General features: G+C 36.0%; 1 protein-coding gene across 1 annotated transcript in view; it reads right to left on the minus strand.

Annotated features, from left to right (window-relative positions):
• The window catches only part of FRY (FRY microtubule binding protein), a 190,133-nt gene that overhangs the window by 10,886 nt on the left and 164,920 nt on the right, over positions 1-14,327 (minus strand). The window contains 6 exon segments of the mRNA XM_040543874.1: positions 1,925-2,008; positions 2,468-2,566; positions 3,428-3,577; positions 9,894-10,040; positions 10,042-10,084; positions 11,310-11,473. Coding sequence (XP_040399808.1) covers positions 1,925-2,008; positions 2,468-2,566; positions 3,428-3,577; positions 9,894-10,040; positions 10,042-10,084; positions 11,310-11,473 — 687 coding nt within the window.

The following is a 14,327-nucleotide window of genomic DNA, read 5'->3' on the forward strand; positions in this document are numbered from 1 at the left end:
TTTTGTGTTTTAGCTAGACGTTTTTTTATGCCAGAAGTTTTATGCAGGATTTCAGGCCTTAGTCTAACTGTCAATAAATGTAACAGTTTAGGCAGGTTCCCTCACAGCTACCACTGTAAGACAGATTTTTTTTTTTTCCTACAATTGCTAGATTCTTTGGCATTCCAGGCTGAGGGAGAAGAGGATAGGAAACATGTGAAAACAAGTACTTGCCAGTCTAGCAATCACTTTTCCTTTTCCCTTTCTAATGAGATTTCCCCAGTTTCCCTGGACTCTCCCTCCCATCACTCTCTTGTTGAATAAAACAGAATGGATTATTATGTATGAGTTCCAAAGTTCCCTTGGGAAGAGCTGTTTCAATTGACAGTTAAGTGAGAAGGAGAGGAAAATAAATATGCCTGTTATCAAAGACCTACTATTCCATCAACTTCCAAGGAATAATGCACTTTGGGCTGAAATGAAATTGCTGGGGATAAATCAGGGATTCCTGCAGGAGTGAGAAACCATTTTTCTTCAGCCTGCTTGATAAGCAGTAAGAATACGGACCCTTGTTTCACATTTAACTTTGAAACAAAGGACATCTAATTTCAAAAAGATAATAAAACACAAATGGAGCATATTTATTAACTTTTAGATGCTTTTAGGCCATTTATATATTAGCTCAGTTCATAGTTTATTCCTTCTCCTCAGCATTCTCTCTGCTCTACTTTTTCAAAACACAAACTAAATAGCCCGTGTTCCAGGTCCCTCTTTCTTAGATTTGAGAATAACTCACTCATAACATCCCTGTACACCACCGCAATTACAGAAGAGACAGTATCTCATTTAAATGCATTGGAAGAGGTGTGTAACTTTTGCTGTTGCCAGTGCCAGATGGGGGAAGATTAAACAGTTTTCCCAACACCTGTGATTATAGCCAGAGGATTTATTAACAAATCACATTTGCTAATAGGGTCAAGGAAGCCAAAAAGCAGGGGTGATAAGGATATGGGATTATTGAGAAGGCACAAAACAAAACAAAGAAAAAACAAACCCCAAACACAAGTGAGAGCAAACACAGGAAGACACATACGTAGAGATGGGAATGAGAAGTTAAGATAAAAACAGAAGAAAATAAAATGAACTGGGGGAGAAGACAAGCAAACCAAAACCAACATGACCATAAAACAAGGTCTTTAAAAAAAATGAAGTTACAACAGGCAAGTTCTGAAAATGTCATCATTACCTTTTGCAAGTTAAAATACATGGAAAGAGGAGATGTCAATTTTTTCTACATGCTGTTGTTCCTTCCTGATTTTGGCTAATTCTCCCTAGCCCTCTCTCTTTCCAATCCTTCATTCTTTTTCCTCCAAAAAGAAAAAAATTCCCAACAAAACAGTTCCCAACTTATTCTATACCATTGAGATACCAGCTGTTTCCTATACTTAGTGTATTAAATCACAGGGATGCCAGCTGATGGTGATAATCTCTGAAAAGATTGATTTCTTAACTGGAATTAATATACTAAATATATGTGTTTATGGATATATATAAATAATTTCACTGGCCATTTTGAAGTCAATATTTCATAACTGCAAATCTAAGTGGATTTCAACCAGACAGGTCTTGCTGTTTAGCAGATTGAGTCTGTAGCATCTATAGATAAAATGGGTGTAACGTGGAAGCACGATACATCAGGAGTGATTTTCAGGGACACTGTGTTGTGGGAAATTGACTTCTGATGCAGTATCTTTCTAAAAGGGACCGCACACACAACTCAGGCAGGGTTAGCTCTGAATACCTTTGAGTCCTGAGTGTGAAAACTGGATTATACCCAAGCCCAGCAGAGAGATGAGGAGGAAGTATACCAGGATCTTGTGGGTCTAAGAACAGGCTATATTGCATGTCGCTTTAGAGGAGCAAAATACCCCTCCTCACTCATTACCTTCTCTTCCGAGTCCCCTGGCTGGCAGGTAATAACGCCATCTCGTGAGCCCCCAGCAAACGTTGCTTTGCAGTTTGCAAGCCACTGTTTTCAGAAAGAAATGAAAGAAGATATGTATAAGCCTATAGCTTGATTTGCAGAAAGGTAAACAGTATTTATTTTGACAGCATGGAATGTAAACAAAATTTGGTGACGGTAATTTTTATTTATACAATTTGCTTTGATTATAATTAAAAAGGTGTATTTTTGGTTTTTATTGGTATTTGAATCACATAAAACAAGAAAATGAATTAATTAATTACTAAATAGGAGAAAGAAAAATCCAAGAGTATTAAAGATACCCATGCTTCTAAAATATAGAGGTACAATATATTTTTTTTGTTAATTCTGGTTCATATGTTCAGGAAGAAACATTTAATGAATTTAGTATCTGAAACAGTTACTTAATGTTAATTTAAACAGATTTGACATTATCTTCAGTCTCCTGACATAGTACAAGTATACACGCGTACAAAAACAAGAACACAGCAGAATCCAGCATACCGAGACTGTTGCTTCTTTTCTGTTGTTGTATGTGTCCAGGTATTCTTGCAGTTCTAGGACACTGAACTTCAGCTTTTCAAGAAGGCCACAGGAGAGAAGCTGGAGAAATGAAATCGAAAAGGCTAGTAAATGTCACTATAAAAGTATAAAAATACTGACAGAATAGAAAATATATTAGAGAAAATATTTTGCAAAACAATACTTAGATTTACTGATATTTACACTGAAAAATGCTTGATTTTATATTTATGCCAAAAAGAATACTATACTGAGAGCCCAACAGCAACAGGTGTACCTATATTAATTTGCACATGAAATCATTTTCTGTGTTTAACAGCTTGGCAAAAGACTTCCCTAAAATAAAATACTGCTCAAAGCTTAACTAGTTAATCTCCACAGCTCTCCAATGGTGTGAGTTGCAGCTCTTCATGGCCACAACTGCAGGCCAAAAGCAGACCCAGGATTAGACTTCAGAAGTTCCTACCTCAGTGCTCCTCTGTGAGGCCACACTGTCATTAAGCTTTTGGACAAACATGGGCCAGAATGAAAACAATAAGAAGGGCCACCTCATTTCCTAATCTATGTATTTTTTATCATCCAGCTCACATCACATTTGACTCAAATGAAGCCACTAAACATATTTTCATCTTCCATGCTGAAGTATGTAAAAAATAACTTTTCCTTTTCCATTTGTGGGGCCAACTGAGTCTGACAGACACTTGTTTTATACTACTTTTTGGCAGACAGGCTTAACACATCCTATTGCTCATCTGTCAGTACTTACCTAATGAAGTAATATGAAAAATTAATAAAAATTTGATTAAGAGCAAGACATAAAAATTAGAGAAGGGAGGTAGGTACCTTCTTGACATATCTGTTCAGGAGTTGCCCTAATGTGAAACTATCAGTGAAATATCACACTGCCATGCAGTACATGCCTTTTGAAAGGAATATACTCACTGTTTCTGCATCTACAAAAAGGGTTGGACATTCTGAGCATGATGTTAACATTTGAGAAGACCTCACAAACTTGGAGCCTATTCCTCGCAGGTTGTCTCCCAGGTAGCTAGCTGCATCACAGGTTAGGAAGCAGAATCTTTTCTGAATATTCTGTAAAGCAAAATACAGCTTATCACATTCTTTACTCAAGTACAAGCTACTTTCATTTCTAAGGAAAATGGCATGCTTTTTTTTTTGTTTTTAATTGTTATTGTGTGTCTTGCACAGTAATATGCAACAGCGACCATCTCCTTCTGGAGAACTGGAGAACTGAATGCTTGCTCAAGATACTGAGCAATAATTATTATGACAGTATAGAGCTGGGCAGCTGTGAAACTAGTTTCAGAGTTAGTAATGATCTACTGCTGAAATGTATTTTTGTCAAGCTGATTCAACCTTTATAAAGCTTTTTATCCACATGCATTTTTTTTTCTTGGCTGTACAGACTTAACAGAGTTGACCAGCACATTACTTTTTCTGCCCATTCCGGGTATTGTTTTGTTAGTACACCATGTCAAGTGGCTAATCAGATAATATAATGGACATCCTAATGCCAAACAGCAGCACAAAAAAAAAACAACAAGAAAACAGAAAAGAACTTTTGCTTTGCCCTGTGGGAAAAACCTTATTACTAAAACTTTTCTTCTGTTTGGGTGGACTCCAGAAATACTGCATTGCATCCGGGAATTCTTCTTCTCTCTCTCTCTCTTTTTTTTTTTTTTTTTTTTTGATATTTTGAGTTTTAAAACAGTCTAGTCTTCCAGAAGCATTCTAGCACTAATATTTTCTTTTCAGTGGCTAATATAGAAAGCAAGTAGTAAATAAAAATATATTTTAATAAAAATAATAGTCTTGCAAGACCTGAAATAATTGTATTGATAAATACAGAGCAGGCTTCACTGCCAAAACATACCTCACTAAGGCCAACTGCCCAGCTGGTGGGAGTAACATGAACACGTTGTTTACAATAAAAGTATGCAACACTTTTATGTGATTCACCCCACATAACTATAAGCATTTCTCTGAGGAATGCAAATTAGGACCTGTATCACCATCAGCATTCCTTACTGGAAAGAAGTGCTTCCTGAACAACAATTTGGATGACAAACATATAAATAGCCTTTACTACACCTGTCCTGGGGTCTGTGAAGTACTTAAAATCAGGTGAGCTCAGTTCAGACTTTATGGATAACAGATGATGTAGGAGTGGATGATTTAAAAAAAAAAAAAGCTAAAATCACATTGTAATGGATGGTGTATTGGTATACATCAGAACTATTTTATAAAATGGTTAAAGAGAAACTCTCTGCAGCACAATTTCATCATTGCTTATCTGTGAAATTCTCTCTAAACTGAACTGCTCTGTTCATAGCCAAGATCACATAGACTGGCATGATATTGGTACGGTATGTTTCTACCATCTTGCTTCAACACAGAAACAAAGCCCTACACATGTCAATTAGCACATAGTTCAGATTCTCTGCTGCAATGAGTCTGTAGCTGGGATACGGGGTTCTTACTAATTACCACCAAAGAGGTAAATAATTATGAGCAACTAGCAGAATCGTCTAAATCATAGGGCTTGGTGACAGTTGCTTATTTACTACTTGGATATCTTCTGAAAAGAAAGACTAGGTCCAACTCAGTAAAACTTCTGCTGACAACTCTTCTGTGAAAGAAAGGAGATCTAGATTTGAAACTAATCAACAGAGAAGAGGTAGCTGAGAATGTCTAAGTGGAAGCAAATTTAGAAAGATGGATCATGGAACAGAACCCTAGAGATATTGATTGGAAGGGAGCTGTGGAAAACATCTAGTCCAACCTTCACCTTGAAGTGGGACTGGTGCCAACACCACTAGATCAGGTCAGCCATGGTTTTGTCTAGATGAAATGTGAAAGCTCCAAGGTCTGAGCTTCCACAGCCCCTCTGGATAACCTTTTTAAGTGCTGCAGGCCCTTCCTGGGGAGGAGTAACTGAGTTTATGATTCTGAGGCAATGATGAAGAGAGATCACAGAAAAAATACAGCTAGCTGACTGGAGTGCATTCAGAATTTGCAGGAAGGAGCCCGTGAGAAACAACTTCATGGGGAAAAGGAGATAATAAGAGGTGGCCACTTCTTTAGTGAAAAAGAAGACAGAAGTACATTCTGTACCACTTAAAGAGAAAATACATTAAGACACATATCTGGCTAAATCACGAAGACTTCACTCAGAGAAATACTGATGCAAAGAAGAGAACATAAAACTAAGTTCAATTGCTAACTTGGGCACCGAAATTAGAATGACACTGTTGGCACAGTAATCAGTGAGGTAGATGGCAAACAAACTAGGAATAGAGAGAATGACAAGAAAATATTCTAGAGATAATTAAGAGAAAGGCTAAGGACTCACAATGGAGAGGAATAGCTGCTAACAGATGTTACTGAAAATGCCTTCTTTTGCCTTACTGCTCCCAGAAAGGACATCTGTGTACAGCTAAAACAGGTAACATCAATGGGACTCAATGAAAACTCAGGTCAGAATGGATATTTTTACATCATTGCAGATTAGGGAAATTCATGCTATGATAATTGTAATACTGGGTAAAGAAATCTACAAGCCATAACAATTATATTTGAGAACTCACAGAATACAGGGTGTTGTAAAAAAAACTTAAGGAAAGTGTTTATCTCAAAAAGCAAAAAGAATTAAACATTAAGTTTAGGGAAATGTGGGAACATATAAGAGATAATAATAGACAGTACGTATTTGTTTACAGCAAATCATATAAAAGCGTTTAATGTCCATGAAAGGCCTAAATGTTCTATTAGGAGAAGCAATTGATATGTTATATATTAATTCATTTACTATCTTAGAAGTGAGGTAGAAAAGCTTGGTCTAGAGGTAACTAGGTATGCAAAACCATACAAGTTAATTATCATCATCTCACTGTTCAGTTTTAAAGATAAATTGAGCAGAATTACACTGGGATTTGTCTCAGGTCTAACCAAGGCGTTAATGAAAACACTGAATAATGGAACATACAACATGCTTATTAAATGACTAGACGATTGAGCCACAGTGCCTGCAAGCTCTTTGGGAGCCAGGATTGTATTTCAGAGGGATCTTGATAGACTGGAGAAATGGTGCAGGGTAAAGGAAGAAGATAAGGTTGTACACGTAGACAGAAACAGTCAAGAGAGCACATTCAGGATGGAGAATAACCAGAAAGGCAAAATTCTATAGAAAAAGATCTGCATACTAGATTGGATTACAAGTGAAAAATTAATTAACTCTATCCTACTGTAAAGTACTTATCAGAGAGAAGTTTTTACACAGAAATAACTTCTACATAACATCTAATCCAATTCTAGTTAGTGCTCATAAAAACTTAGGCTGAAGTAAAGAACCTGCTCTTGGTTTTCAAGGAATACACAGACCAACTGAAAAGAACCCATGGCAACAGCTACAAGTTTCAAAAAGGTGGCTTATGGTGAAGGTTGAAAGAACTGAAATTAAATAAGAGAAGTTTTGGATAGGTGAAGACATGATAATGCTCTTCAAGTACAAGCAGCAACTACAAAGAAAAGAGGAGCACCACTATGGATAGAGCTGTCATAGACATAAAACACAGAAGTTCTGAAATGATTAGGAGCCAGGACTAAGTACTGGACTACATTGCCTAGGAATGTTTTGAAATTTCATCTTAGCCTAGAGGTTAAAAACAGTTTAGAGAAGAGTTAAAAAGTAAAAAAAAAAAGACCAAAATGAACACTGTAGTCTGGGCAAGACAAGGACCATGAACTCCTCAGGTTCCTTCTTGCACTCATCTATGAACGAGTTTAAACATTTTTAGTTTATTTTAAGAACATAACTTCCTCAAAACATTTTAGTCATAGCTTCATCAACACCTGATCAGTCTAGTGTTTATTATTCAGTAAACATATTCTTCCTCTACTGCATTCCTTTTCAGATATTCATGGAAGCAACAATCAACCCACTGTTAAAAATACAACAGACCTAAATACTGTCTTAAAGTATTAAAACTTGAAATGGTTAGAGACTATATATTGGTATCTAGGTATTATACTTCACTAAATCAATTTATTTTGCAAATACATGGACTATCAGTTCTATACCAACGTATCTCAGTTTTGTCCTTTTGGGTGCAGATTACACTGACTGAAATCTTTCAAGCAAGGCCTGAATGCATCATATATTTTATGAAATGGGACTATTGGGAGTAATGATGCCAACCATCACCATAATATCAACTATGTGTATGTATATGCCTGAATATAGTCACTGTGTTTTCTGTGAACGTAACTAATAACAAAACATTCCCCCATTTTTTTTCTTGTTAACCTGATGTTTCCTCTTCCGGGGAGGGGATTTTTAGTAACAAAAAGGCTCAACTGTAGAAACTACTTGCTGGCTCTCAAATATACTTGTCTTGGAATCGGATGGTCTTGTGGAAGACATTTGATTTGACAGAATACAAAGAGGCAGCTTAGAGCAGACAGTTTTAAGGATTATCCCGAGATCTCTGAGATATGACCAGTTTACAGGAAGAGTACTTCAATAATTTCAGGAATTTTAAACAAGTTTAGCATGTTGTGGGCAAACATCCAGGATACCATCAACTTGATGCAGACCAAAATGTAGATGCCCTGCAAAAAGCACTTCCTTTGCTTCACCAACTATTTAGTTGACAGGCTATTCCAAACAAGGATTTTGTTTCACAGTTAAACATTTTGGCAGTACTTCGCCTCGTGAGCCTAGCAAATATTGGGATTGTTTCTCAAACTTCCTGTTCATGAGGGTCAAAAATCTTTTAAGTTATTGGATGAGTAGCAAAGTTGAACAGTGCAAACACAATACAATTCCAGAGAAGCTGAGATCTTATAAAAAAAATCTGGAAAAATAACAGAGCTATTTTTATAAACGAAAAATACATCTGTAGCTCCATCTAGAAAATCCTGTTTTGTTGATACTATTAACACCTCTAAATTTTCTTTACTGTTTTCATGTTATACTGTTATTGAAAGATCTTTTGAAAGCAGTATTGAATCTTTCTTATCTAGTTATTATCTGAAAAAAAATTAGTAGACTACCTTTCAAAAACAGGAGAAGCACAACAGCAAGTGCATTGTGTGTATGTCAGGATATGGATTTAAATAGGCACTTCACAGGTAATGTTTAGGTCTTGTATTACATGGTATTATTTGTTTTTTTTCTTTTCAAAAGTACATGACACCATTTCCATTTCACCTCTTCAAGGAGGACAAAAAGGACAAATAACTCTCAGAACACTTGAACAGGGCCACTAATCTCTAGGACTGACGTAACAGCAAAAAGTTGAAATACACATCATGAAGGAACACATGGCTAATTTTCAAAGTTGACCTGTCAACGCTGGGAGTTTTTTTTCAAATAGTCATTTGTCAGGCAGCGTTCAAAAGAATGCCTATCTTTAGGTACCCATATTTAAAGTGGCACAATGTTTAAAAGAGGATGCAGCGTACAGCTAGAGAAGACATGAAATTAACTGCAGAGGAAATAGGATGGAAAAGACAGTCCTAAAGTATGATGCTTCTTTCTTGTAAGAACAGTCTTAAATATACCAAAATATCTTGAGATGGTATATTCATTAGCAGGGTCCCTCTTTGCTAATAAAAAAATTGCATACTCCGAGACCACAGGTAATTTAAGTCTGCATGAAGTTACATAACTGTTGTGTACACTGCTGCAGAATGTGATACATCCTGCAGCTGCCTCATATAAAGAAGAAAAAACAATAAAAAGGCTTTAAAACTAATTACATGCAAATCCAGACAGTGATTTCTTAGAACAGCTTGTACATTTAATGTCTTTTTTTCTTATCTTCTTGCATGATTCTTATCTTTGCACGCATACAGTTTTAGAAAGGAAAAATGCATTTCTAATCTTTAGACACATTCTCTGGAATTTATTTTACATGACAGCAGCTGGATATTTCTATTCGTATTATTAGCTACAAAATATTTAATAACATTGACATTTACATTGGGCATGGTCAAATTTCAACATTTTAAGATGAAATAACAGATTAACAATAGTTTCAGACGAAAAGGCTATTTCCTCTCTCTTACAGTTATTGTTTCAGATTACTTCTAGAGTACGGAAGAAAATACTCTTTGAAGTGGATCCACGTTTTGTAACGTTATCTTCAAACTTATTTTGTAATGTTATCTTCAAACCTGCAACTATGAGATACATATTATTTTTATGACAAAACTAGTCCTAGAGGACGGTTCTGCATGATAGTCAGGTATAATAGTTCTGTAACATGCAAAATTAAAATGGTAACACCACTGTTAGTTCATTACTAGTACCACTATCAAGAGCCATCCTAATAGCCATGCACAATCTAAACATTTTGATGTTCTCTTAAATCTATTTTCTCACCTTAAACAGGGAAGAGAACACATGAAATGTATAAACTGCACAGGAACCATCAGAATCGCACATGAGCTGGTTGATATGACTACGCCAGGCTTCTTCTGCATCGTCACATGCTGCTGGCTGAAATGCAGCAAGGATGGCAGAAAAAAAACGGCGAGGGTGGAGGGGAGGCATTTCGATCAACATCTCCAAAACTGAAAGAGAAAAGAAAATAAACTGTGATGAAAGGAAAATAACAAGAAGGTGTCAGATAAAATACACTATAATAGAGAGATGTAATCACAGGACCAATTACAGCATCTTTCTAAAGATACTCACCAACTTTCAAGTTACTTCTGAAAATTGGCATGATGTTGGCCACAATGAGAAAAACCTCCAAATGAGAATTGCTATCTTCAGGCCATCATTATCTATATTTCCCCATCCTGGGATACTTGAATTGCTTTATTATACAATGGTTTGGAGGAAGAAGGCTAAAACTTCATAGGATGATAGAAGCCAGGATGAAAGACACCTCTTCTGGGAAAACTTGGTTATAATAATGTATAGCAAAAGGTATACTTTGAAAAAAATATCTCAGCCTGTGCAAACATTATACATTCTGACCTATTTGGTTTATCTCCCTCCCCCTGCTAATATAATGGATGGGAGAAGATCTGTCTCTTCTCCCCATTCTTAAGACTTCTCATCATTCTGCCATGGTCAATGAAACAGGTTGACTCCAATTTATTAAGAGTACTAAGCTACTTGCTCCTGTGTATCAGCCTTTGAGGTGGAGAAATACTTCCTATGGCTCCCAAGAACAGGAGCTGTTATTCTGAAATGTGGCACAAAGAAAGAGAGAGAAGGCCTCTTTATGCATCCTTACTACTTTACTCTTCATAAATAGATGTTGACTACAATCTAACTCAGCATTCAAAATCTGAAGGAGCTGCACATAGGAAAAATCTTGATGCTTTGGTGCAATGTTTACTGGGGTCCTGCCATGATCATCTGGAGGCTGCAACAGTACACAGATGGGATTTTTGACAGTACTGTGACCTCCTTATGACTCACAAGCAATCAGAAGGATGAATGCATGGTTGATCTGTTGAACAGACAACTAAGCAGCATTTATGTTACTGCAAAACTTTAAAAATATATATATTTTTAAAATTGAAATATTTATGTATTTAATGATTAACTGCCTAGATTTATACACAGTTCATATCTTGTTTTCCCTACACAGAGAATATTGTTCTTTTTGGAGTTGCACAATAAACCCACTGATAATTTTGACACTGTCTTAACACTCTAAACTCATAAGAGCTTTACATCTCCAGTGCCCAAAAGAGCCATTCCATGATATAACTAACACCTTGCTACCACTTTGTTGTACAACAAAAAAGGATTTTTACATATAGTAGCATACACAAGTACCTGGCTAGAGCAAATTGTTCCAGCCTGTCAACTTTCTCTTCAGTCTCTGTCATATCCAGACTAAGGCTATCACTGCATTCAAACGCTCCAGGGAGTTCATTTGTAGACCCCGAAAGGTCATCCTCATGGACTGCTATATCTTGCTCTTCATGTACAGCTTCAACCTAGGGGAGTGAATGATGATGTCTTAGAAAACAGCAAATTAATAAGTTAATACCACTAATACCTAGAAAGCGCTTAATAAAAAAAACAATACTTGACAGAACATTAAATTGCACAGATATAAAGCCCTATATTATAAAAGACACGAATCAAGTTACACTTCAGTAAAAACACTATGTTTGCTTAACTCGATGTCTTGGACCAATGTTGGTTTTAAAGTATTTCTTCAACTCAATTTGTCTAGCAAAGAATTTCGGATTTCAATATATTTGGCATCATAGCAGGGAAGTATTTTTTTTCAGGAAAAACAATAGGGTTCTTGTTACTGCCAGGCTGTCCTCACCATTTATCACTTTGCAGGGTCCAAGAGTGTATTAACGGCTCTCAAAACATATCGAAAACAATCACTGTCTGGAAGACTGTATGCATGCTTAGAATTGAGAGTTATTCTTAGCATGTCATATTTACATAGTAACTGCCATTCAAGAGGAACCCAGGCCATGAAAAGGATTATGCTTCTATCATTTCCTTCCCTTTTTTTTTTCAGTCCATTAGCATCTAAAGCTAATGGACACTTCTGATCACCTCTCTTGATTTCTTCTTGAAATCTTTCCAATTTGTCTTGCATTTTTAGTCTGAACAAATTTGGTTTCAGTTTTAACCTTTTGCCATTTGTCTGCACCATCCACAGCATTTCTGCAAAGCAATTCCTGTTGGGATGACTGCAATGTGAAGTACATAAACTCTTTATTTTTTCTTCTTTTCTGTTTGAGGTGTCTCATGAGGTGTGTGCTTGTGCACAGATGCATATGTGTATATACGTATGTGTGTTGGGAGCTGGTAGGGAGGGAAGTTTATGGCAAGTTGAATTTGAAGTGAAAAGAGGCCCTCTGCAGGTTACCAGACCTGCTTGAATCCTACAGATAAATTTTGGGGATTTGAATTTCTGAAAATTAAACAAGATAAGAAATTCAGTAGGAGAAAGGTGGTTGATTTTTTTTTTCTTTAATAAGCAAAAGTGGTAAGAATATTTCTGAGTCCAAGAGGGATGAAATGAATCACAGCACAAGCTGTTTTGAAAAGAGAAATAAAAGCTAAAAGGCTGGATTACAAGAATAGGAGCCTGAGCAACTGTCAAGCAGCATAAATGTTTTATGCTTTGTCAAGAAGAAGTTAGTACTAACCATTTTCAAATATGCAATGCTACTACTGAACTATTCATTTGTTTATGGCAATGACAGCGTTTGTGTAAAGAAAACACATTTTGATGGGATAAAGCACAAAGAAATATGAAACAAACACCTCCCATCCACTGGAGTCCAATACGATGTTCAAAAAAGAAAAAAAGTGGACTCTAAAGATTCACGTAGGAATGGAATTCACATGTAGGATTAGAAATAGAAATAGATAAGTTTTGATAACTTGAAAAATATATAAGACAACATTATCTGAGTCTTTGCACCCACATAGCATTATCATTGTCTTCTGATCCCTTATAAATACTATCTTAAACTATTTTTGTCACTATCTTTAATAGAAAATAAGTTTAATTAACTACTTATCATTAATGATAACATTGGATTTTGGCACTGAGCCATTTGAGAAGGACTGTTTAATCTGTCTGTTGCTCTCGTTCACTGCATCTATTTAAAAGCAGAGGTGATATTTTTGATTCTGATGCAACAACTAAACCTTTTCGTATTGCACCGAAGAAGTAACAAACATTTTCCTCTGCATTGCTGACATACCATTAGCACTCTGGAAATAAAAACTCAGACAAAAAGAGAAACAAGAAGGGGCTCAGATTTTGTGTTATCAAATTAAGTAAAAATTACTTAGGTGCAAGTTTCAAATTTTCTGACTAAAAATTGGATGACTTCTTCCTTAAGATAAATACCAAACCAAGCATTTTAACTTTATTTATACTTACTACAGTTTGAGTAAAAACACAGAAGTATGCATACTAGAAGAAAGTATCTATGAGGTAAAAATCTCTAAAAAGGCACTCTGTGTAAAGTTTTTCAATTCAAGTATTCTTCTAACATTGGCAAATCCCTGTCAACTTGGGTTATGTACTTCACCAACATCAAACCTGTCTCAGAACTTCCTGAATTTGCCTGTCAACCTCACAAGAAACTGCTGTGATTTTTCACTATTTACTTATTTACTGTTTCCAAAGATTTTCACTTTTTGCTGAACACTGGTGCATTAGATATTGGGGCATTAAAGAAATCTTCATAGTAAAGATTACAAAACCCAGGCCTACACGAAACTTATGAACTGTGATTTGCAATTCTTAATGTGCGACATCAACAGCTACTACATCTGAAGGTACAAGATTAGCCGCAGTCACCACCTGCAAACATATCTGTTCTGACTACAGCTTCCTGAACTGAAATTTTGCCAACTTCTGCTTATAGTTTTTACACGATAACTTGTCCACCAACAGTTGTTTTGACAAATGGTAATTTGTCAAACAGTTGTTTTGACAAATGGTAAGTTTATATTTTCCACAACCATTATTTTAAGAAGCTTCCCTCCTCCCTGATCCTTAAGCACATTTCCCTCCTTCTGTCCTTTCTTCCTCTTAGGGAGGTTTCTAGCACAATTAGTCCAATACTGAGCATAATTCCAACCTCCTTTTCTACAACCTGTCATCTAGAATTCTACTTTCTGTAACTTCAGTAACATGCGGTGTACCAATTTTTTGCGTGGCTGCATTTGGAAAGGACCAAAAGCAAGAACAGGAATGAAAGCTGATGAATACACAAGATAACTATTTTCCTCTCCTGTTCTATTCTCTTACATTGCTCTTCTGCATAAGAAAACCAATCCAGACATGACAGAGAAAGCTTT

Source organism: Cygnus olor, chromosome 1 (assembly GCF_009769625.2).
Source record: "Cygnus olor isolate bCygOlo1 chromosome 1, bCygOlo1.pri.v2, whole genome shotgun sequence".
In the NCBI taxonomy this organism is placed as follows: domain Eukaryota; kingdom Metazoa; phylum Chordata; class Aves; order Anseriformes; family Anatidae; genus Cygnus; species Cygnus olor.